The sequence below is a fragment of the Salvelinus fontinalis genome, chromosome 5, assembly GCF_029448725.1.
Source record: "Salvelinus fontinalis isolate EN_2023a chromosome 5, ASM2944872v1, whole genome shotgun sequence".
Taxonomy (NCBI): domain Eukaryota; kingdom Metazoa; phylum Chordata; class Actinopteri; order Salmoniformes; family Salmonidae; genus Salvelinus; species Salvelinus fontinalis.
In genome coordinates, this window is record NC_074669.1 from 44,765,250 (window position 1) to 44,789,684 (window position 24,435).

Below are 24,435 nucleotides of genomic sequence, written 5' to 3' on the forward strand. Positions count from 1 at the left end.
CCATAGAGGGATCTACCTGGAACCCACAAGGGCTCTAACTTGAACCAAAAAGCCAAATAACCCTTTTGGAACCCTAAGAGTGTACAGGTATTTTATCCTCCACTACACAATAACCAAGAAAATAGTTAGCTAAGTTACTTCAGTTGCATTGCATGGGAAATATCTTTCATCTCTAGCATTAAGGTTTCTGTAATAAAGAAACATGACAGGTTATTGACTTTGAAACAGCAAGGCAAATTTACAGTAAATAATTTAGCTAGATTATTTACATCCACAGGGTTTCAAAAGATAACAGCCTTGTTTGCTGGTTTGCTCAGGATTCCATAAAACATTAACATCACAAATACAATTCATACAAATGTCAAAATGGCCATAAACCCAGGTAATTCACTGCGAGTTGATAACTTTTGTTTACGTGGCTCAGTGCAGCCAGCCAAAGCACCATTGGTCTTTTTTCCCCTTAAAGCTACGTTGACAATTTCCAGAATTTGACAGGCTGATACTGCAATTCCAGTCAACTCAATAAAACAAGTCTCAAAATACAGTACAAGGAAAATATCTACACAATGTCTTCAAAAACATTGCTCTGCTTTAACGATTTTTACTGTATGAGTGTTTGGCTCAACGAGACAATTCTGTTTACACTGCCCTGCTCGGAGGGGGGTGACTCTCGAGCAATGGAAGCTCCTCAGAGGAGGAACATCCTACTCAGTGATTAAAAAAACATATTTTTATTTTCTATATTTAACTAGGCAAGTCAGTTATTAAGAACACATTTTAATTTTACAATGACGGCATACCCCGGCCAAACCCTAACCCGGACGATGCTGGGCCAATTGTGTGCCGCCCTATAGGACTCCCAATCATGGCCGGTTGTGATACAGCCTGAAATCGAACCAGGGTCTGTAGTGACACCTCCAGAATTGAGATGCAGTGCCTTAGACCGCTGCGCCACTCGGGAGCCCCTATAGTGAAACATTACAAAAGTTATCCTTTTTAGATTAAACTATACAACATATATTCACGTCACCAAATAATTGATTAAAACACAATGTTTAGCAATGAAGGTCTACAGTAGCCTCAACAGCACTCCCTGGATATCATCATGGTGTAGCCTGAGGACAGCTATTTTCCATCCTCCTCTGTGTACATCGACTTCAATACAAAACCTAAGTTCTCAACCCTTCCATAGACTTTTACAGTAATTATGACAACTTCCGGAGGACGTCCTCCAACCTATCATCAGCATGATGTCCACCCAATCAAAGGATCAGAGAATGAATCTACTACAGAAAGCATAAGGTAAAGCTAGCTAGCACAGCAGTGCATAAAATGTGGTGAGAGTGAGAAATACAATAGTTGAACAAATTAAATTTGGCCAACTCAAAACACCTGGACAAACAGGAAGGAATGCTATTTATGTTAGCTAGCTGGCTAAGGCTATCCAACACTGGAACTTTTCCAAGTCAGGGTACACTTTCGGTTCTATTAATTTATTGCCACCTGGGCCCGCCAGTGTAACAGCTAAACTGCTTGCTGAAAAACTGTGCTGCTTGATTGCGGGTTTACTAGCGTGTCAATTCTAGTAGCTATGTTGACTGACATTAGCTAATAAGGTGACAACGATGTATGCTGTGTGTAGCGGATTAGCGGCTATGATAAGAAGGTTTGGCTTGGAAAGGTTTTTTCACCTGGTCAGACAGCTGTTGTGTAGTCCACAAGCGAAGGGAAAAGATGACAGGAGAAGACTGCGTAGATGCGAGAAGGAATTACTAACAAAGTGATGATGCTGTTTGTATGTGGCTGCTATGAAAGTGAACTGTGTGTGCGGGTGATCAGAGGTGTATTTATTCTGCCCATTCTGTTTCTTATTAAACGAAAGAAAACAGAAATAAACGGGGATAAACCTACCTGAATCTGTTTAATAGAAACTCTTGTTTGCAAATCTTTGGACTAATAATTACACCCTAGATCAGCTAGATGTAAGCAAGAGTGTTCAAGGCAGTGTTGAATGTGTCACTGTCTGCCACCTTGATAACTCAAATTTGTCTCTCGACCTGTGCACCTACTTTATAAACTAGAATTCGCAGGCTAGGTTGTAGCAACCTCATGATGAGTAAAGGGAAATGTTAGTATCATCCTAAACCTATCAATGTTACATTGAGCTGGGTAAATGGAATATAAGAGACAGTCATCTAATATGCTGTAATAGAAACGAGGCCACGCTCATGAAACAATAATCGTCCTCCCTAATCTTAATGTGAGTGTAGCGAAACACTAGAACGAACACTGAACAAAACTAACAAAATAACAAAACAAACTGTGAAGCTAATATGTATAGTGCAGACAGGCAACCAAACATAGACAAGAAACCACAAAACCGAAAGGGAAAATGGCAACCTAAATATGATCCCCAATCAGAGACAACGATAAACAGCTGCCTCTGATTGGGAACCAATTCAGGTCACCATAGACTTACATATGCCTAGATTTACCAAAACCCCTAGACATACAAAAAACCCTATACAATACAAAACAAGCATACCCACTGTCGTCACACCCTGACCTAACCAAAATAATAAAGAAAACATAGATAACTAAGGTCAGGGCTTGACAAAGGTGCAATAGATAATACAAGGTACAGTATATAGAGATGAGAAATGTAAGAGATTATTAAAGTTGCATTATGTAAAGTGAGTAGTGATCCATTTATCAAAAAGTGGCCAGTAATTTGATTCTCTATGTAGACAGCAGCTTCTCGGAGTTAGTGATTGCAGTTTAGCAATCTGATGGCCTTGAAATAGAAGCTGTTTTTCAGTCTCTCTGTCCCAGCTTTGATGCACCTGTACTGACCTCACCTTCTGGATGGTAGTGGGGTGAACAGGAAGTGGCTCAGGTTGTTGTTGTGCTTGATGATATTTTTGGCCTTCCTGTGACATCAGGTGCTGTAGGTGTCTTGGAGGGCAGGTAGTTTGCCCCCGATGATGCGTTGTGGAGACCTCACCACCCTCTGGAGAGCATTGCGGTTGAGGGTGGTGCAGTTGCCGTACCAGGCGGTGATACAGCCCGACAGGATGCTCTCGATGTGCATCTGTAGAAGAATTTCTTCAGCCTCCTGAGGTTGAAGAGGCGCTGCTGCGCCTTCTTCACAACGCTGTCTGTGTGGGTGGACCAATTCAGTTTGTCCGTGATGTGTACACCGAGGAACTTAAAACTTTCCACCTTCTCCACTACTGTCCCGTCGATGTGGATAGGGGGGTGCTCCCTCTGCTGTTTCCTGAAGTCCACAATCATCTCCTTTGTTTTGTTGACGTTGAGTGTGAGGTTATTTTCCTGACACCACACTCCGAGGGCCTTCACCTCCTCCCTGTAGGCCGTCTCGTCGTTGTTGGTAATCAAGCCTACCACTGTAGTGTTGTCCGCAAACTTGATGATTGAGTTGGAGGCGTGCATGACCACGCAGTCGTGGGTGAACAGGGAGTACAGGAGAGGGCTCAGAACGCACCCTTGTGGGGCCCCAGTGTTGAGGACCAGCGGGGTGGAGATGTTGTTACCTACCCTCACCACCTGGGGGCGGCCCGTCAGGAAGTCCAGGACCCAGTTGCACAGGGCGGGGTCGAGACCCAGGGTCTCGAGCTTGATGACGAGTTTGGAGGGTACTATGGTGTTAAATGCTGAGCTGTAGTCGATGAACAGCATTCTCACATAGGTATTCCTCTTGTCCAGATGGGTTAGGGCAGTGTGCAGTGTGGTTGCGATTGCGTCGTCTGTGGACCTATTGGGTCGGTAAGCAAATTGGAGTGGGTCTAGGGTGTCAGGTAGGTTGGAGGTAATATGGTCCTTGACTAGTCTCTCAAAGCACTTCATGATGACGGAAGTGAGTGCTACGGGGCGGTAGTCGTTTAGCTCAGTTACCTTAGCTTTCTTGGGAACAGGAACAATGGTGGCCCTCTTGAAGCATGTGGGAACAACAGACTGGGATAAGGATTGATTGAATATGTCCTTAAACACACCAGCCAGCTGGTCTGCGCATGCTCTGAGGACGCGGCTGGGAATGCCGTCTGGGCCTGCAGCCTTGCGAGGGTTAACACGTTTAAATGTTTTACTCACCTCGGCTGCAGTGAAGGAGAGTCCGCAGGTTTTGGTAGCGGGCCGTGTCAGTGGCACTGTATTGTCCTCAAAGCGAGCAAAAAAGTTATTTAGTCTGTCTGGGAGCAAGACATCCTGGTCCGCGACGGGGCTGGTTTTCTTTTTGTAATCCGTGATTGACTGTAGACCCTGCCACATACCTCTTGTGTCTGAGCTGTTGAATTGCGACTCTACTTTGTCTCTATACTGGGACTTAGCTTGTTTGATTGCCTTGCGGAGGGAATAGCTACACTGTTTGTATTCTGTCATGTTTCCGGTCACCTTGCCCTGGTTAAAAGCAGTGGTTTGCGCTTTCAGTTTCACGCGAATGCTGCCATCAATCCACGGTTTCTGGTTTGGGAATGTTGTAATCGTTGCTGTGGGTACGACATCGTCAATGCACTTTCGAATGAACTCGCTCACCGAATCAGCATATTCGTCAATGTTGTTGTTGGACGCAATGCAGAACATATCCCAATCCACGTGATCGAAGCAGTCTTGAAGCATGGAATCAGATTGGTCGGACCAGCGTTGAACAGACCTGAGCTCGGGAGCTTGCTGTTTAAGTTTCTGTTTGTAGGCTGGAAGCAACAAAATGGAGTCGTGGTCAGCTTTTCCGAAAGGAGGGCGGGGGAGGGCCTTATATGCGTCGCGGAAGTTAGTATAACAATGATCCAAGGTTTTACCAGCCCTGGTAGCACAATCGATATGCTGATAGAATTTAGGGAGTTTTGTTTTCAGATTAGCCTTGTTAAAATCCCCAGCTACGATGAATGCAGCCTCAGGGTGGTCCAGTTTACAAAGAGTCAGATAAAGTTCGTTCAGGGCCATCGATGTGTCTGCTCGGGGGGGAATATATATGGCTGTGATTATAATCGAAGAGAATTCCCTTGGTAGATAATCCGGTCGACATTTGATTGTGATGAATTTTAAATCTGGTGAACAGAATGACTTGAGTTCCTGTATGTTGTTATGATCACACCACGTCTCGTTGATCATAAGGCATACACCCCCGCCCCTCTTCTTACCAGAAAGATGTTTGTTTCTGTCGGCGCGATGCGTGAAAAAACCAGCTGGCTGCACCGACTCCGTTAGCGTCTCTCGAGTGAGCCATGTTTCCGTGAAGCAAAGAACGTTACAATCCCTGATGTCTCTCTGGAATGTTACCCGTGCTCGGATTTCATCAACCTTATTGTCAAGAGACTGGACATTGGCGAGTAGTATGCTAGGGAGTGGAGCGCGATGTGCCCGTCTCCAAAGCCTGACCAGGAGACCGCCTCGTTTGCCCCTTTTACGGCGTCGTTGTTTAGGGTCACCGGCTGGGATCAGATCCATTGTATTGGGTGGAAGGCAAAACACAGGATCCGCTCTGGGAGAGTCATATTCCTGGTTGTAACGATGGTGAGTTGACGTTGCTCTTATATTCAGTAGTTCCTCCCGACTGTATGTAATGAAACCTAAGATTACTTGGGGTACCAATGTAAGGAATAACACATAAAACAACAAAATACTGCATAGTTTCCTAGGAACGCGGAGCGAGGCAGCCATCTCGGTCGGCGCCGGAAGTATTAGGCACCGTGGACGTATTTCAAGGCCTTACCTACCAGCTCACTGCCTCTTCGCTTGACATAATTGGAAAATCAAAAGAAATCCGCCAAGACCTCAGGAAAAAAAAAATTGTAGACCTCCACAAGTCTAGTTCATCCATGGGAGCAATATCCAAACGCCTGAAGGTACTGTGTTCATCTATACAAACAATAGTACGAAAGTATATACACCATGGGACCACGCAGCTGTCATACCACTCAGGAAGGAGATGCATTCTGTGTGTGGCAAGAAAAAGTATGAACCCTTTGGAAATACCAGGATTTCTGCATTGGTGATAAAATTTGATCTCATCTTCATCTAGATCACAACAACAGACAAACAGTCTGCTTAAACTAATATCACACAAACAATTATACGTGTTCATGTATTCATATAACACACCATGTTCACAGTGCAGTGTGGAAAAGTATGTGAACCCTCAGATTTCATAACTGGTTGACCCTCCTTTGGCAGCAATAACCTCAAACAAACAGTTTCTGTAGTTGCGGATCAGACCTGCACAACAGTCAGTAGGAATTTTGGACCATTCCTCTTTACAAAACTGTTTCGGTTAAGATATTTTCTTGGGATGTCTGGTGTAAACTGCTCTCGAGGTCATGCCACAGCATCTCAATCGGGTTGAGGTCAGGACTCTGACTGGGCCACTCCAGAAGGTGCATTTTCTACTGTTGAAGCCATTATATTGTATAGAGGTCCTGGATGGCAGAAAGCTTGGCCCCAGTGATGTACTGGGCCGTTCGCCCTACCCTCTGTAGTGCCTTGCGGTCGGAGGCCGAGCAGTTGCCATACCAGGCAGTGATGCAACCAGTCAGGATGCTCTCGATGGTGCAGCTGTAGAACCTTTTGAGGATCTGAGGACCCATGCCAAATCTTTTCAGTCTCCTGAGGGGGAATAGGTTTTGTCGTGCCCTTTTCACGGCTGTCTTGGTGTGCTTGGACCATGTTAGTTTGTTGGTGATATGGACACCAAGGAACTTGAAGCTCTCAACCTGCTCCACTACAGCCCCGTCGATGAGAATGCGGGCGTGCTCGGTCCTCTTTTTCCTGTAGTCCACAATCATCTCCTTTGTCTTGATGACGTTGAGGGAGAGGTTGTTGTCCTGGTACCACACGGCCAGGTCTCTGACCTCCTCCCTATAGGCTGTCTCGTCGTTGTCGGTGATCAGGCCTACCCCTGTTGTGTCATCTGCAAACATAATGATGGTGTTGGAGTTGTGCCTGGCCGTGCAGTCATGAGTGAACAGGGAGTACAGGAGGGGACAGAGCACATACCCCTGAGGGGCCCCGGTGTTGAGGATCAGCATGTTGTAACCTACCCTTACCACCTGGGGGCTGCCCGTCAGGAAGTCCAGGATCCAGTTGCAGAGATAGGTGTTTAGTCCCAGGGTCCTTAGCTTATTGATGAGCTTTGGGGGCACTGTGGTGTTGAACACTAAGCTGTAGTCAATGAATAGCATTCTCACATAGGTGTTCCTTATATCCAGGTGGGAAAGGGCAGTGTGGCGCGCAATAGAGATTGCATCATCTGTGGATCGGTATGCGGTATGCAAATGGAGTGGGTCTAAGGTTTCTGGGATAATGGTGTTGATGTGAGCCATGACCAGCCTTTCAAAGCACACAATGGCTACATAAGTGAGTGCTACGGGTCGGTAGTAAATTAGGCAGGTTAGGCAGAGCCGCGAAATTCAAAAAAAATATTTTTTTTAAATATTTAACTTTCACACATTAAAGTCCAATACAGCTAATGAAAGACACAGATCTTGTGAATCCAGCCAACATGTCCGATTTTTAAAATGTTTTACAGGGAAGACACAATATGTAAAGATGTACATCTATTACCTAAAAACACATTAGCATAATCCACCATCTTTTATTTGTCCACCAACACCAGTAGCTATCACCAATTCGGCTAAACTAAGATATTTATAGCCCCTAACCAAGAAAAAAACTCATCAGATGACAGTCTGATAACATATTTATGGTATGGGATAGGTTTTGTTAGAAAAATGTGCATATTTCAGGTAGATGGCATAGGTTACAATTGCACCCACCGTCCCAAATGGACTAGAATAACTACATAGAGCAACGTGTTTACCTACTTACTAATCATCAAACATTTCGTAAAAATACACAGCATACACTAATCGAAAGACACAGATCCTGTGAATACAGACAATATTTCAGATTTTCTAAGTGTCTTACAGCGAAAACACAATAAATCGTTATATTAGCTGTTACGTTCCCCAGTTTCTATGTTCTGTTTTGTATTTGAGTGTGTGTTTCAGGAGATGGCTTCCTGAAGTACTCCCCAACCAGCTGATTGGTCAACACCAGGCTAATTGGTGATTGGAGCTGACCCCGCCCCCTCGTCAAGAAGCAACTGACTCTAATCACCATTGCCACCTGAAGATAAAAGCCAGTGTTCTGCCCAAGAGAGATTTTAGAGAAGATTGAGAGAGGAGAGAGAGGAGGGAGGGGAGATGAGATTTGGAGTAGAGATTTGGAGATTGAGAGAGAAAAATTAGATTGTGATATAGTGTGGGTTGTGTATCAGAAAGTGTGGTATGTACTGTTGTTGTTGGTAGCAGTTTTTCTATGTCCTGTGTTTGAGTGTTTGTGAAATCATTAATAATTACTCTGTTTCATGTGTTCCCAGGGGGGAAGGAGAAGGCACTTTGGGAGTGCTTAGGCAAGAGGCCCGCGGGCATACATATACCCGTAGTATATTTACTGTCTAGACACACTAGGTAAGACCTGGGCGGACCACCCCCTGTATTTTGGTTAGGGCACCAGGCGGTGTTAAGTTAGGTAAGTTAAGTGGGTAGGCAGGTTAGATAGGAGAGGGGGAACTTTGATATTTACTTTCTTTGCTTTGGTTCCGTCCAGCCCCTTTTCCCCATATTACCGTGTAAGAAAATAAATCCTAGTAACGGTAAATTCTGCTTTTGTGTCATCCTTACTCGCACCTACAGTCCATACCTCTTGCACTTCAGAGAGTTGAGTTGTAGCAGGGAGTTGCGTTCCCTCTTCTCAGAGGCGTGCGTAACATTAGCATAGCACAGGTGCAAACATTACCCCAGCATTAATTCTAGCCAAAGTGAGCGATAACGTCAACATCGCCAAAATATATTATTTTTTTCACTAACCTTCTCAGAATTCTTCAGATGACACCCCTGTAACATCACATTACAACATGCATATACAGTTTGTTCGAAAATGTGCATATTTAGCTACCAAAATCATGGTTAGACAATGGGGAAAGTAGCCCAGCTGGTGAGAAAATGTCCGTGCGCCATATTAGACAGTGATCTACTCGTATACATAAATACTCATAAACGTGACTAAAAAATATAGGGTGGACAGCGATTGATAGACAATTTAATTCTTAATACAATCGCGGAATTACATTTTTTAAATTATCCTTACTTTTCAATACAGTTTGCACCAAGCGAAGCTACGTCAAAAAACATGGCGTCCTAAGCCACTAACATTTTTTGACAAACACGATTTATCATAATAAAAATGTCCTACTTTGAGCTGTTCTTCCATCAGTATCTTGGGCAAAGGATCCTTTCTTGGGTCTAATCGTCTTTTGGTGGAAAGCTGTCCTCTTGCCATGTGGAAATGCCAACTGCGTTCAGCATGAACTGGAAGCGTGCCCAGCGATTCACAGCGTTTCAGAAATAAATGTCCCAAAATCGCACTAAACGGATATAAATTGCTATAAAACGCTTTAAATTAACTACCTTATGATGTTTTTAACTCCTATAACGAGTCTTAACATGACCGGAGAAAGATTACTCCCAACACTAATGCTTGGAACAGGTGCGGGTCGGTGTCCTCCAGGCGCATGACGCAGCTCCAAAAGAGTGACTAGCTACAGGGTTTTTTAATTTGTAGTGCCTGTGAACGCGCAATCGACCCCATTCAAATCGTCATCACGTAAAGGCATCCAGGGGAAGACGTAAGCAGTGTCCGTATACTCATAGCAATAACAGTGGCCTTTTAACTGACTCCAGATCAGGGGCCAACATTTCTGAAATCTGACTCCATGTCAGGGAAATTGCTGTAGAATGGGTTCTGTTCCACTTAGAGACAAAATTTCAACTCCTATAGAAACTATAGACTGTTTTCTATCCAATAATAATAATAATATGCATATTGTACGATCAAGAGTTTTGTAGGAAGCCGTTTCAAAAATTACAAGATTACCATAAATAGTGACAACAGCGCCCCCAGCCTCAACAGGTTAAGAAGGCACACCTGTTAATTGAAATGCATTCCGGATGACTACCTCATGGAGCTGGTTGAGAGAATGCCAAGAGTGTGCAAAGCTGTTATCAAGGCAAAGGGTGGCTATTTGAAGAATCTCAAATATAAAATATATTTTGATTTGTTTAACACTTTTTTGGTTACTACATGATTCCATATGTGTTATTTCATAGTTTTGATGTCTTCACTATTATTCTACAATGTAGAAAATAGTAAAAATAAAGAAAAACCCTTGAATGAGTAGGTGTTCTAAAACTTTTGACCGGTAGTGTATATATATCAGTGTTCTGTCACTCATGGGGACAGTACGTCCACGCCAAGTTTAAGTCCTTAGTAAGGGTAGAAATTCAAAATTTCAGCCCTTTGGCTTATGCCATAGAGTTATATTACAAGTGCCCTTCCAAGAAGGCCAAATGTCATTGGCCACAGATAAAATGACGTTAAATCACGTTATACTGTAGATTTGATTGGACTGATCATTATTATTTTTTGGGGGGGCTAAAAATGTGGGGCTCAAAACAGGTGGGTCTCTGCCCCACCTGCCCTGAATGACGGGTCGCCACTGTGCTTTCTTCTACCTCGGGTAGGGGTATCTCAAAAGTTTGGGAGACTTGCCACTATCATAAAGTAACTCCCATGCAGTCAAGATCTCCCCTGAAAACTTGATATTTTAGCCTTACAAATAGATAACCATGTCTTAGTTAGCTAGGTACATTGATATGAAATTGCCCATCTTAGCCATTTGATCCCTGGTTAATTGAATGAGGGAATTATTTTATGACGACTTAAGTATTTGGTTATTATTGTAATGTTGCAGGGTGCCAACCATCCTCTAGGAGAGCTACTTGGTGTACGGGCTTTTGCTCCATGGTATTTTACTTTGTGGGGGGTCAAGGCCACAATGGCAGGAGATATAATACATGGGATCAGCAGCAGCTTTCCATTGTCAATACCAGTGATAATAATGCATTTTATTTTGAAGTGTTTCCTTGCATCATACAACACCATTTTCAGTAACTTTTTTGGCTTATGGTGTTACAGATCATTGTTAATTTTTGGACAAGTGACTTGAGCTATGTCCTAAGAACAAGTGGCAAAAAAAGTTAATGTCAAGCCCTGAGATGCATTTATGTCTCCTAGTTACAGTACAGCTACAGCGAACCTGATCTGATCTCCAGGACCTGACTGTAGGTGCCTGTACATGTGAATACAGACAGCACAGTGATATGTGGAAGAGGAGTCCTATTTATACTCTCTCCCCCTCTTTGCTGTGCTCTGGATAATATATTTAGAGCAGGAAAGGAGGCAGGGAGGAGGTAGGAGCTTTGTTGGTGAGGTTGCAGCTCTATTTGATGTTAAAGCTGCTTTGCCATGGCGCTGGTCCCCAGGGAGTAGGAGCACAAGCTGTGACAATAGCTCTTACCTCGTTTGACACCTGTGGCTCATGAACACCTATAGGCAGGTTCCGGCTCTGAATGGAGAAGCAGAAGGATGTTTATACTAATTCAGTGTGAGAAGAGTAAGAGGAGAAGAAGATAGGGAATCAACAGGCTTTCGCACAGACGTGGATCGTGTGTGTGTCTCTCCTTTTTCTATCTCGTATTGGCACAGCCTGTTGTTTTTCCATTCTGGATCGACGGCAGCAGTGTGTGTGTGGGAGACCAGGGAGCCGCAGTGTCTGAAAACACCTAGACTCACCATCACGCAGGACCAAAAGTCAACGTTTACCACAATGGACTGGCTAACGGCTTATACTTCCTTCCTGAATGAAACACACTCACCTGGAAAGTGTCCGCGGCATCTCACTCACTCTCTTCTTCTTCTCTTCTCCATCTGTGTCTCCCTTCTGGACCTGCTAGCATGTTTAGAAAGTGGTGTTGGGTTTCAGCGTTATGCAATTGGTCGGCTGGCAGGGGCGTCAACAGCTTCCGTAATCATGTCTGGTGAAGCGAGGCTTGGGTTTCTACGCCTGGACAATGGACCTGGAGTGGGCCCAATCAATGACTGCTCTCTGTGAAAGCTTTCCTGTGGCCACAGAGGTTTCTGATGAGTTGCAATAGAGTTGAACTCTTCTGGGACTAAGTTAGGGGGAGGAGGGTGGTGAGTAGAGGAGAGGAGTAGAAGACCCAGCCTTCAGATCAGAGCTCGGGGTGGATCTCTCTCTCTCTCGCTCTTCCCTCCCTCTATCTATATTTAATGTAAGTGTGGAGGTTTAGACGGGGGAGTTTCAGAGTTGTTCTTCTGCTCCTAAGGAGGTGCTGTGATTGAGTCCTGGTCATTTGACTGCTCTTTACTGGAGGTCCACTTTACAACCAAGAAGCAAGGGAGAGGGAAGGAAAGAGAGCGAGAGGAAGAATTACAGAGAGCTCCCTGCTCTGTATCCAAGACTTGTCAGGTAATCAAGCCTATTTCCTGACTTTTCGACCGGCCTACTCTCTTGTGCCGTCATTCTTGAACGGGAAGAAAATAAGGGAGAGGAGGGCCTCATTGATCCAGAGACTCTATTTCTGGGGAGTTGTTGGTGGTGCGATCTGTCTTTTTCGGTCCTAACTGCCTTCCCAGCTATTGACAATGTGGCGTCTGGTGTGTCCCCCTGGTTAGGGAAAGAAAGATGCCGACGGGGCTCTTTGTCTGTCTGTAGGTTGCGAACTAATGGATTCCCCTTTGGACTTTTACTCTCTCTTACTGCTCAATAGGATGCATTGAGTAATCTTATCCTTGCCTTCACTTCCCCCCCCCACCTCCTCCTCCTCCTCTTGTTCTTTCTCTCCTCTCCTCTGTGGCTGCCGGTTCAATCGCTCCATAGGCCAGCTGTTCTCTTGTTCCTGGCCCTGAGTGAAGAGAAGAAAAGAGGGGATTGTTATTCCTCTTCTTCCTTCCCTCCTCTCTCCTCTCTCTCGCTCCAAAGATGAATTTCATCTTCGGTAACAACACTCAGTTCCCGCGGGGTGGGCGAAGCGGTGGGGGCGGGAGCCAGGGAGGGCCCAAGAAACAGAAGCAGGGGCCCAAGAGATGCTCCTCAGAAGAACTGCACTCGGGACATAATACGGGCTCACCTTCCTCCTCCTCCTTTCCCTCATCTCGCTGGCAGCAGCTCATCACCTTCATCTCAAAGAGAAACGCCTTCAGTGAATGCATCACGGCTGGAGGCACACAGGTAATACCAGCTCGCATACCTGTACATGTACACCTGTAGTACCAACAGTTATACTGTAAATGTGATCGCAATGTGGAATCCCTGCTTTTATTGACTGGTTATACTCAGTGTTTGTGGACAAGGCAAGGGACGATTCTGGTGTGTTCAATTGTTTGGGCTTGATATTTGCTGTGTAGACTGTGGTCTTTGATACTTGTGTGTCTATTTCCATTCCTCAAAGTTACTATGGTAGCTACTGATGCTCTAAAAACTCGCAAAGCATGTATACCAAAAATGCAGAACGTTTCCAAAAGCTGAAAGGGTAAAATAAGATATCTGTTTCCTCAGTCTTCGAGAGAGGGATGTAGTAGAGGTGTCAGTGCTGGGAGCAGTGGCGAGAGCCCCACCCCTGATTGTCCATAAGGGTTCCAACAAGTCTTCTACTGTTGTTCTCCTCTGCCATTGTTCGGTATCCGGTGACTTGTCATGTAGTCCTGAACAGAACTACAGAGTTGATTTTCCTTTCATTCGCTCTGGAAGATGCCTCTTTGAAGATAGGCTAGCCAGCCGTGTCGATGGTTCCCAGTTGGGGGATGAGAGTAGCATACTACGATGGTTTGAGTAGAGCAGTAGAACGGCAAATCAGCCATACGAGTGTTGTCCGGGAGGTGAGTTTGTCTCTACCTCATGTTGAGAGTCAGAGTTAAGACCATTTAAAATGTATTTTCCGGTCCTATATGTTCATTGTTAACCCATCATTTTATACAGTTTGTTGAAAAGGGCGGTTCCGTCAGGCTAACACGCTCTCTGCCCTCACTCAGGGGCGTGACTTGTCAGTGTGCAAAGTTTATGTAAAACAATAATCTCTTATGGCTTTTAAAATCATGTCCCTCTATTAACAAACACACTTTCATAATTTTTCATATTTCATGCACAACGCATGGGATGGACACTTCACACATGGTTATACTTTCCAAGTTGTCATGTCTCTAGTATGATTAAATTAGATGGCATTCTATTTTATCAAATCGATTACCTAACGTTTAATTGATTACGTGATTTAATTAAACCATGCAACAATTAAACCATTAATAACCTGGGGCACTACAGAAGCATTAGTTTATATAGAGCAGCTATGTCCCAAATCCACTCTTAAAAGATCTGAAGGCCTTTTATATCAATAGCAGTCAATCATTAATTATTCTTTACCTTCTATCAGTCTCATCTGAACGTTGTAAAATTCTTGGTTATCTGCACGAAACCTAGAATAAATAATGTATCAGCAATGTACAAACTGGCTTACTTATTTATTTACTACCTAATCAAATCACAGAAATACATAACAAACAAACAGTAGATCTTATTACTAACAATGGTACAGTGCACTGCAAAAGTAGTCATTTTTCCTATTTGTTGCATTACAACCTGTAATTTAAATGGATTTTTAATTGGATTGTATATAATTGACATTCACAAAATAGTCCAAATTGGTCAAGTGAAATAAAAAAAAATACTTGTTTTAAAAAAAGTATATAAAAAAAAAACGGAAGATTGTTGCGTGCCAATGTATTTACCCGCTTTGCTATGAAGCCCCTAAATAAGATCTGGTGCAACCAATTACCTTCAGAAGTCACATAATTAGTTAAATAAAGTCCACCTGTGTGCAATTTAAGTGTCACATGATCTGTCACATGATCTCACTATATATACACCTGTTCTGAAAGGCCCCAGAGTCTGCAACACCACCAAGCAAGCGGCACCATAAAGACCAAGGAGCTCTTCAAACAGGTCAGGGACAAAGTTGTGGAGAAATACAGATCAGCGTTGGGTTATAAAACAATATCCGAAACTTTGAACATCCCACGGAGCACCATTACATCCATTATTAAAAAATGGAAAGAATATGGCATCACAACAAACCTGCCAAGAGAGGGCCGCCCACCAAAACTCATGGACAGGCAAGGAGGGCATTAATCAGAGAGGCAACAAAGAGACCAAAGATGACCCTGAAGGAGCTGCAAAGCTCCACAACAGAGATTGGAGTATCTGTCCATAGGACCACTTTAAGCCATACACTCCACACAGCTGGGCTTTACAGAAGAGTGGCCAGAAAAAAAGCCATTGCTTAAAGAAAAAATAAGCAAACACGTTTGGTGTTCGCCAAAAGGCATGTGGGAGACTCCCCAAACATATGGAAAAAGGTTCTCTGGTCAGATGAGACTAAAATTTTGCTTTTTGGCCATCAAGGAAAACGTTATGTCTGGCGCAAACCCAACACCTGTCATCACCCAGAGAACACTGTCCCCACGGTGAAGCATGGTGGTGGCGGCATCATGTTGTGGGGATGTTTTTCATCGGCAGGGACTGTCAAAGTGGTTAGAATTGAAAGAATGATGGATGGAGCTAAATACAGGGAAATTCTTGAGAGAAACCTGTTTCAGTTTTCCAGAGATTTGAGACTGGGACGGAGGTTCACCTTCCAGCAGGACAATGACCCTAAGCATACTGCTAAAGCAACACGAGTGGTTTAAGGGGAAACATTTGAATGTCTTGGAATGGCTTAGTCAATGCCCAGACCTCAATCCAATTGAGAATCTGTGGTGTGACTTAAAGATTGCTGTACACCAGCGGAACCCATCCAACTTGAAGGAGTTGGAGCAGTTTTGCCTTGAAGAATGGGCAAAAATCCCAGTGGCTAGATGTGCCAAGCTTATAGAGACATACCTCAAGAGACTTCTGTAATTGCTGCAAAAGGTGGCTCTACAAAGTATTGACTTTGGGGGGGGTGAATAGTTATGCACGCTCAAGTTCTGTTTGTTTGTCTTGTTTGTTTCTCAATAAAACAATTATTTTTATCTTCAAAGTGGTAGGCATGTTGTGTAAATCAAATTACACAACCCCCCCCCCCCCCCAAAATCCATTTTAGTTCCAGGTTGTAAGGCAGCAAAATAGGAAAAATGCCAAGGGGGGTGAATACTTTCGCAAGCCACTGTATGTTAGAAATATTATTCCAGTATTCGCTTTAGAATGTGTTCGAGTTTCTGCGGGAAAGCCTGTTGAAACAAGACATTCCTCTGGTTAACATTGGAGAGGGAGAGCTGGATGTCAATGTTTTCTGTGGTGGTGGCATAGGGGTTGGTAACGTTCTCTAGTTGCGCCGTGATTGACTCAGTGTTCTGTCACTCATGGGGACACTACTTCACCGCAAAATCTACGGGGAGTTCTGCCTTAGGGTTACATTAGAAGTGCCCATCCAAGAAGGCTCAAGGTCATCGGCCACAGATAAAGTTAAGTCAAATCACGTTATATCTACCATAGCTTTGATTGGACTGATCATGTCAACATCATACTTTCAAAATCTTTGCTAACAAGCTAGCAGTCAGCATCATGAATTAAGTCGACAATCTACTGGCAAATTCTTTTCAATCCTTGTCATATGAAGAGAGATAATTAAGAGAAATTATAGATCAAACGTATCAGTTCTCATCAGCCGTTGGACATGAACATTACATAAGTTGGATATCGCTAATTCAACAATTAGTTTTGCATGCCAGCATAGCCACTACACAACACTAAACAAATCATTAATTGCATTATAACGGCGACAAGCGGCGCCCACAAACTGTTTGGGCTTACATAAAGCTGTCCAGCAGCAGAGCTTTCTTTCCAGCACAATGGAGTGAATACTTACCTCCGCTACACATAGCTATCAGCGGAGCCTTGTCTGGCAGCAAAACCTCGTTTACTGCCTCTCAAGGATCGGACCCTTTTTTTCAATTTGCCTAAAATGACATACCCAAATCTAACTGCCTGTAGCTCAGGCCCTGAAGCAAGGATATGCATTTTCTTGGTACCATTTGAAAGGAAATATTTTAAAGTTTGTGGAAATGTGAAATCAATGTAGGAGAATATAGTACAATAGATCTGGTAAAAGAAAATACAAAGAAAAAAACAACCGTTCTTTTTTATTTTTTTTGTACCATCAACTTTGAAATGCAAGAGAAAGGCCATAATGTATTAATCCAGCCCAGGTGCAATTTAGATTTTGGCCACTAGATGGCAGCAGTGTATGTGCAAAGTTTTAGACTGATCCAATGAACCCTTGCATTTATGTTCAAAATGTTTTATCAAGACTGCCCAAATGTGCCATTTTTTAAAATTAATAACGTTCATGTTCAAAACTGTGCACTCTCCTCAAATAATAGCATGGTATTATTTCACTGTAATAGCTACTGTAAATTGGACAGTGCAGTTAGATTAACAATAATTTACACTTTCTGCCAATATCAGATATGTCTATGTCCTGGGAAATGTTCTTGTTACTTACAACCTCATGCTAATCGCATTAGCCTACATTAGCTCAATCGTCCCGTAGGGGACCCACCAATCCTGAAGAAGTTTTAAACATAGGTGACATGGCTGACTATATCTCCCTGGCATATTACATAATTTATGCAGCAGCATATAAAACATTTTTGTACTCACCTTGTTGTGCGTGGCGGTCCTTCGTTGGCAAATTTTGTCATCAAGGAAAAAGGTTTACAATTCCGAGTTGGATGATCATTTAAAACTTAGGTCAGTTAGGATCACCACTTTATTTTAAGAATGTGAAATGTCAGAATAATAGTAGAGAGAATGATTTATTTCAGCTTTTATTTCTTTCATCACATTCCCAGTGGGTCAGAAGTTTACATACACTCAATTAGTATTTGGTAGCATTGCCTTTGAATTGTTTAACTTGGGTCAAACGTTTCGGGTAGCCTTCCACAAGCTTCCCACAATAAGTTGGGTGAATTTGGCCCATTACTCCTGACAGAGCTGGTGTAACTCAGTCAGGATTGTAGGCCTCCTGCTCGCACACGCTTTTTCAGTTCTACCCACAAATTTTCTATAGGATTGAAGCCATTTTTCCACAACTTTGGAAGTATGCTTGGGGTCATTGTCCATTTGGAAGACCCATTTGTGACCAAGCTTTAACTTCCTGACTGATGTCTTGAGATTTTGCTTCAATATATCCCCGTACTTTTCATCCTCTATTTGTGAATTGCACCAGTCCCTCCTGCAGCAAAGCACCCCCACAACATGATGCTGCCACCCTCGTGCTTCACGGTTGGGATGGTGTTCTTCGGCTTGAAAGCATCCCCCTTTTTCCTCCAAACATAACGATGGGCATTATGGCCAAACAGTTCTATTTTTGTTTCATCAGACCAGAGGACACTTCTCCAAAAAGTACGGTCTTTGTCCCCATGTGCAGTTGCAAACCAAAGTCTTGCTTTTGTATGGCAGTGTTTTGGAGCAGTGGCTTCTTCCTTGCTGAGCGGCCTTTCAGGTTATGTCGATATAGGACTCGTTTTACTGTGGATATAGATACTTTCGTACCTGTTTCCTTCAGCATCTTCACAAGGTCCTTTGCTGTTGTTCTGGGATTGATTTGCACTTTTCGCACCAAAGTACGTTCATCTCTAGGAGACAGAACGCATCTCCTTCCTGAGCGGTATGACGGCTGCGTGGTCCCATGGTGTTTATACTTGCGTAGTATTTATTGTATAGATGAACGCGGTACCTTCAGGCATTTGGAAATTGCTACCAAGGATGAACCAGACTTGTGTAGGTCTACACTATTTTTTCTGAGGTCTTGGCGGATATCTTTTGATTTTCCCATGATGTCAAGCAAAGAGGCACTGAGTTTGAAGGTAGGCCTTGAAATACATTGTCACGCCCTGACCTTAGAGAGACTTTTTATTCTCTATTTGGTTAGGTCAGGGTGTGACTAGGGTGGGCAATCTGTTGTATTTTCTATGTTGACCTGGTATGGTTCCCAATCAGAGGCAGCTGTCTGTCGTTGTCTCTGATTGGGTATCATACTTAGGCAGCCTTTTTTCCACCTTAGTTTGTGGGATCTGTATTTTGTATAGTTGCTGTGTACCCTGCAGAACTTTATGTTAGTTTTGTATTTTGTTGTTTTTTCGAGGTTCATTTTAAATAAAGTAAGATGTTCGTCTACCACGCTGCACCTTGGTCTCCTCATTCAAACGACGGACGTAACATACATCCACAGGTACACTTCCAATTGACTCAAATGATGTCAATTAGCCTATCAGAAACTTCTAAAGCCATGACAGCATTTTCTGGAATTTTTCAAGCTGTTTAAAGGCACAGTCAACTTAGTGTGTGTAAACTTCTGACCCACTGGAATTGTGATACAGTGAAATAATCTGTCTGTAAACAATTGTTGAAAAAATTACTTGCCTCATTGTCACGCCCTGGCCTTTGTTTTCTTTATTATTTTAGTTAGGTCAGGGTGTGACATGGGGGATGTTTGTGTGTTTTTGTCCCGTCTAGGGTGTTTGTATTGTCTAGGGGGTGTCTGTAGAGTTCATGGGGTTGTGTTCATTGTAGGTGTTTATGTAAGTCTATGGTTGCCTAGATTGGTTCTCAATTAGAGACAGCTGTCTATCGTTGTCTCTGATTGGGAGCCATATTTAGGCAGCTATAGTCATTAGGTAGGTTGTGGGTGATTGTCTATGTGTAAGTTGCCAGTGTCTGCACTTATTGTTTGTATAGCTTCACGTTCGTCTGTTTGTTGTTTTGATTAGTTTGTATAGTGTTCGTTTCGTTTTTGTCTTCATTAAAGAAGTATGTATTGTTATCACGCTGCGCCTTGGTCCTCCTCACTTAAATGTTACGACGAACGTGACAGAATCACCCACCAACCATGGACCAAGCAGCGTGGTAAGCGGCAGCAGCAACAGGAGCAGCGATCGCAGGACTTATGGAATTGGGAGGAAATTCTGGACAGCGGAGGACACTGGGCACAACTGGGAAAATATTGCCGCCCTCGTGAAGAGCTGGAGGCAGCTACAGCCGAGAGGCGGTGGTATGAGGAGGCAGCACGGAAGCGAGGCTAGAAGCCTGAGAGTCAGCCCCAAAAATGTCTTGGGGGTGGGGGCTAAAAGGGAGTGTGGCGAAGTCAGGTAGGAAACCTGCGCCAACTCCCCGTGCTTACCGTGGAGAGTGAGAGTACGGGCAGACACTGTGTTATGCGGAGGAGCGCACGGTGTCTCCTGTAGGTGTGCTTAGCCCGGTGCGGTACATTCCAGCTCCACGTATCGGCCGGGCTAGAGTGGGCATCGAGCCAGGTGCCATGAAGCCGGCTCAACGTATCTGGCCTCCAGTACGTCTCCTCGGGCCGGTGTACATGGCACCAGCCTTACGCATGGTGTCCCCGGTTTGCCAGCACAGCCCAGTGCAGGCTATTCCACCTCGCCGCATTGGCCTGGCTACGGGGAGCATTAAACCAGGTAAGGTTGGGCAGGCTCGGTGCTTAAGAGCTCTTGTACGCCTTCACGGTCCGGTATATCCAGCGCCACCTCCTCGCCCCAGCCCAGTACCACCAGTGCCTACACCACGCACCAGGCTTCCAGTGTGTCTCCAGAGCCCTGTTCCTCCTCCACGCACTCGCGCTGTGGTGCGTGTCTCCAGCCCGGTACCACCAGTTCCAGCACCACGCACCAGGCCTACTGTGCGCCTCAGCCGGCCAGAGTCTGCCGTCTGCCCAGCGCCGTCTGCGCTGTCCGTCTGCCCAGCGTCGTTTGAGCTGCCTGCCTGCCCAGCGCCATCTGAGCTGCCCGTCTGCCCAGCGCCATTTGAGCTGTCCGTCTGCCCAGCGCCATCTGAGCCGTCCGTCTGTCCCGAGCCGTCAGAGCCGCCCGTCTGTCCCGTGCCGTCAGAGCCGTCCGTCAGTCAGGAGCCGCTAGAGCCGTCCTTCAGTCAGGAGCCGCCAGAGCCGTCCGTCAGTCAGGAGCCGCCAGAGCCGCCCGCCAGACAGTAGACGCCAGTCAGGAGCTGCCAGAGCCGCCCGCCAGTCAGGAGCTGCCAGAACCGCCCGCCAGTCAGGAGCTGCTAGAGCCGCCCGCCAGTCAGGAGCTGCCAGAGTCGCCCGCCAGTCAGGAGCTGCCAGAGCCGCCCGCCAGTCAGGAGCTGCCAGAGCCGCCCGCCAGTCAGGAGCTGCCAGAGCCTCCCGCCAGTCAGGAGCCGCCCGCCAGTCAGGAGCCGCCGGCCAGTCAGGAGCCGCCGGCCAGTCAGGAGCCGCCGGCCAGTCAGGAACCGCCCGCCAGTCAGGAGCCGCCCGCCAGTCAGGAGCCGCCCGCCAGTCAGGAGCCGCCCGCCAGTCAGGAGCCGCCCGCCAGTCAGGAGCCGCCCTCCAGTCAGGAGCCGCCCGCCAGTCATGAGCCGCCCGCCAGTCATGAGCCGCCCTCCAGTCATGAGCCGCCCTCCAGTCATGAGCCGCCCTCCAGTCATGAGCCGCCCTCCAGTCATGAGCCGCCCTCCAGTCCGGAGCCGCCCTTCAGTCCGGAGCCGCCCTTCAGTCCGGAGCCGCCCCTCAGTCCGGAGTTGCCCCTCAGTCCGGAGCTACCACTCAGTCCGGAGCTGCCCCTCCATCCAGTGGCGCCCTCCACGATGGTCTTCAGTCCGGGACTCGCTGCAAGGGTCCTCGTTCCTGGGAGGCCACCTAAGCGGGTGTTGACTATGGTGGAGTGGGGTCCACGTCCCGCACCCGAGCCACCGCCGTAGGAAGGCCCACCCGGACCCTCCTCTTCTGTGTCAGGTTTTGCGGCCGGAGTCCGCACCTTTTGGGGGAGGGGGGGGGGGGTACTGTCACGCCCTGGCCTTAGTTATCTTTGTTTTTTAGAAGCCTTTTTAGATATTTAGAAGCCTTTTTTAACCTTGAATATATTTGGTTATTATTATTATTTTTATTATGATCCCCATTAGCTGTTGCAAAAGCAGCTGCTACTCTTCCTGGGGTCCACACAACAAATGAAACATGACATAATACAGAACATTAATAGACAAGAACAACTCAAGGACAGAATTACAAATATTTTTTAAAGGCACACGTAGCCTAAATGTCAATGCATACAAACTATCTAGGTCAAATAGGGGAGAGGCGTTGTGCCATGAGGTGTTGCTTTATCTGTTTTTTTAAAACCAGGTTTACTGTTCGTTTGAGCAATATGAGACGGGTGGAGTTCCATGCAATAATGGCTCTATATAAAACTGTACTTTTTCTTGAATTTGTTCTGTATTTGGGGACTGTGAAAATACCCCTGGTGGGGGGGGGGTGGGGGGGGGCTTGCACTTCCTGTGCAAGCTCAGCAACAAAATAGTGATCAAATTAATATCCGACATCTATATGTAATAAGGTATGTATCTATGTAAAGTATTTTTGTCAGTAATGTATTTTTCATTATATGTTGGACCCCAGAAGACTAGGGGACATTGCCGTCGCCTAATGGGGATCCCAATAAAATCTAAATTTTCTTCCATTACACACTGATGGACAGAAATTCTCTTCCATGGACAGACATTCTCTTCATTTCACACTGATAGCAGATGAATTTACAAAATGTTTGTGTTGACTTTCCACCTGGACAAGACAAGACCAGAATTAACTACAAGCTTGATTTGTCTTTTAATGTTTAGGCAAACTGTCAGGGTTGTGTGCGGAGAATATTCGGAGTCAAGCGCAGGACACAGGTGTTGAGCGAAACCACAGTGTTTACTCAAAAATAAGGCAAAATTCCACAAATGGAAATATTCAAATACATACACGTATAAACCACAACCACTAACGCACAAACAATCACGGACAAAACAGAAATGAAAGCCAGAGGATAAATAGGGAACATGATGGGGGGAATTTAAACCAGGTGTGTTTAATACAGACAAAACGAAACTGAAAAATGGATCATGGTGACTAGAAAGCCGGTGACCTCGACCGCCGAACACCACCCGAACAAGGAGAAGGGCCGTCTTCGGCGGAAGTCGTGACACAAACTCATTGTCATCCAGATCTGTTGAGCAAAATGTTGGTGTAAAGATGCTTGAGGGTGTTCAAGAATAGGCCTACTAGTGAGCTGGAGGGGCTGCTGCCTGTGTGCTGATGCACAGGGCCCGCTGTCTGTATGCTGATTTCCTGATACCACGGCCTGCTGTCTGTGCGTGTGGTAGGCAGTGCTAGCAGCACTCAGTGCTCTTTCATCCTCTGAGAAAAGCTGTAATCATAACGGACTGGGCCTGGCGCTTCTTCCCAAGGTGTAATACAGGGCAATTAGTGTAACGGTTCTCTAATTCCTCCTCCTCCTCGGACGAGGAGAGGAGAGAGGGATCGGAAGACCAATGTGCAGCGAGGTATGATGACATTATTTATTTACAGAAAAGACGAAAACACGAACTTCACTATAAATGATACAAAATAACAAACGACGTAGACTGACCTAAACATGAGAACTTACATAGACACGAAGAACGCATGAACAGGAACAGACTACATACACACCGAAACAGTCCCGTGTGGTACGAAATAACATACAGACACGGAAGACAACCACCCACAAACAAACAGTGTGAAAACACCTACCTTAATATGGCTCTCAATCAGAGGAAATGAAAACCACCTGCCTCTAATTGAGAGCCATATCAGGTCACCCTTAAACCAACATAGAAACAGAAAACATAGACTGCCCACACAAACTCACGTCCTGACCAGCTAACACATACACAAACTAACAGAAAACAGGTCAGGAACGTGACATAACCCCCCCCTCAAGGTGCGTACTCCGAACGCACCACCAAAAGTCTAGGGGAGGGTCTGGGTGGGCATCTGACCATGGTGGTGGCTCCGGCTCCGGACGCTGTCCCAATCCCACCATAATAAATCCCCGCTTCTGTGTCTTCCTCAAGGTGGCGACCCTCGCCACCGACCTTGGACTGGGAACCCTAGACATGGGTCCCGCTGGATTTAGGGGCCGCCCCGGACTGAGGGACGGCAGCTCCGGACTGAGGGACAACACGGACTGGCTGGCGGATCCTGGCTGGCTGGCTCTGGCGGATCCTGGCTGGATGACGGCTCTGGCGGATCCTGGCTGGATGACGGCTCTGGCTGGTCATGGCTCGCTGACGGCTCTGGCTGGTCATGGCTCGCTGACGGCTCTGAAGGCTGGTCCTGGCTGGACGGCTCTGAAGGCTGATCCGGTCTGGCGGAAGGCTCTGGCTGATCCGGTCTGGCGGAAGGCTCTGGCTGATCCGGTCTGGCGGAAGGCTCTGGCTGATCCGGTCTGGCGGAAGGCTCTGGCTGATCCGGTCTGGCGGAAGGCTCTGGCTGATCCGGTCTGGCGGAAGGCTCTGGCTGATCCTGTCTGGCGGAAGGCTCTGGCGGCTCCTGTCTGGCGGACGGCTCTAGCGGCTCCTGTCTGGCGGACGGCTCTGTAGGCTCTTGGCAGACGGGC

The 24,435-nt window shown here is 45.7% G+C and overlaps 1 protein-coding gene across 3 annotated transcripts in view; it reads left to right on the top strand.

The window, feature by feature from the left end:
- LOC129855654 (discs large homolog 1-like protein) overlaps positions 1-24,435 on the top strand; it is a 203,074-nt gene that overhangs the window by 42,312 nt on the left and 136,327 nt on the right. The window contains exon 1 of one of the 3 annotated variants that reach the window (XM_055923542.1): positions 11,393-13,165. The exons of the other annotated variants lie outside the window; for them this stretch is intronic. Coding sequence (XP_055779517.1) covers positions 12,917-13,165 — 249 coding nt within the window. The 5' untranslated portion in view covers positions 11,393-12,916. Of the gene's footprint in view, positions 1-11,392; positions 13,166-24,435 lie in introns of those variants that run through there. 3 annotated transcript variants of the gene reach the window in all.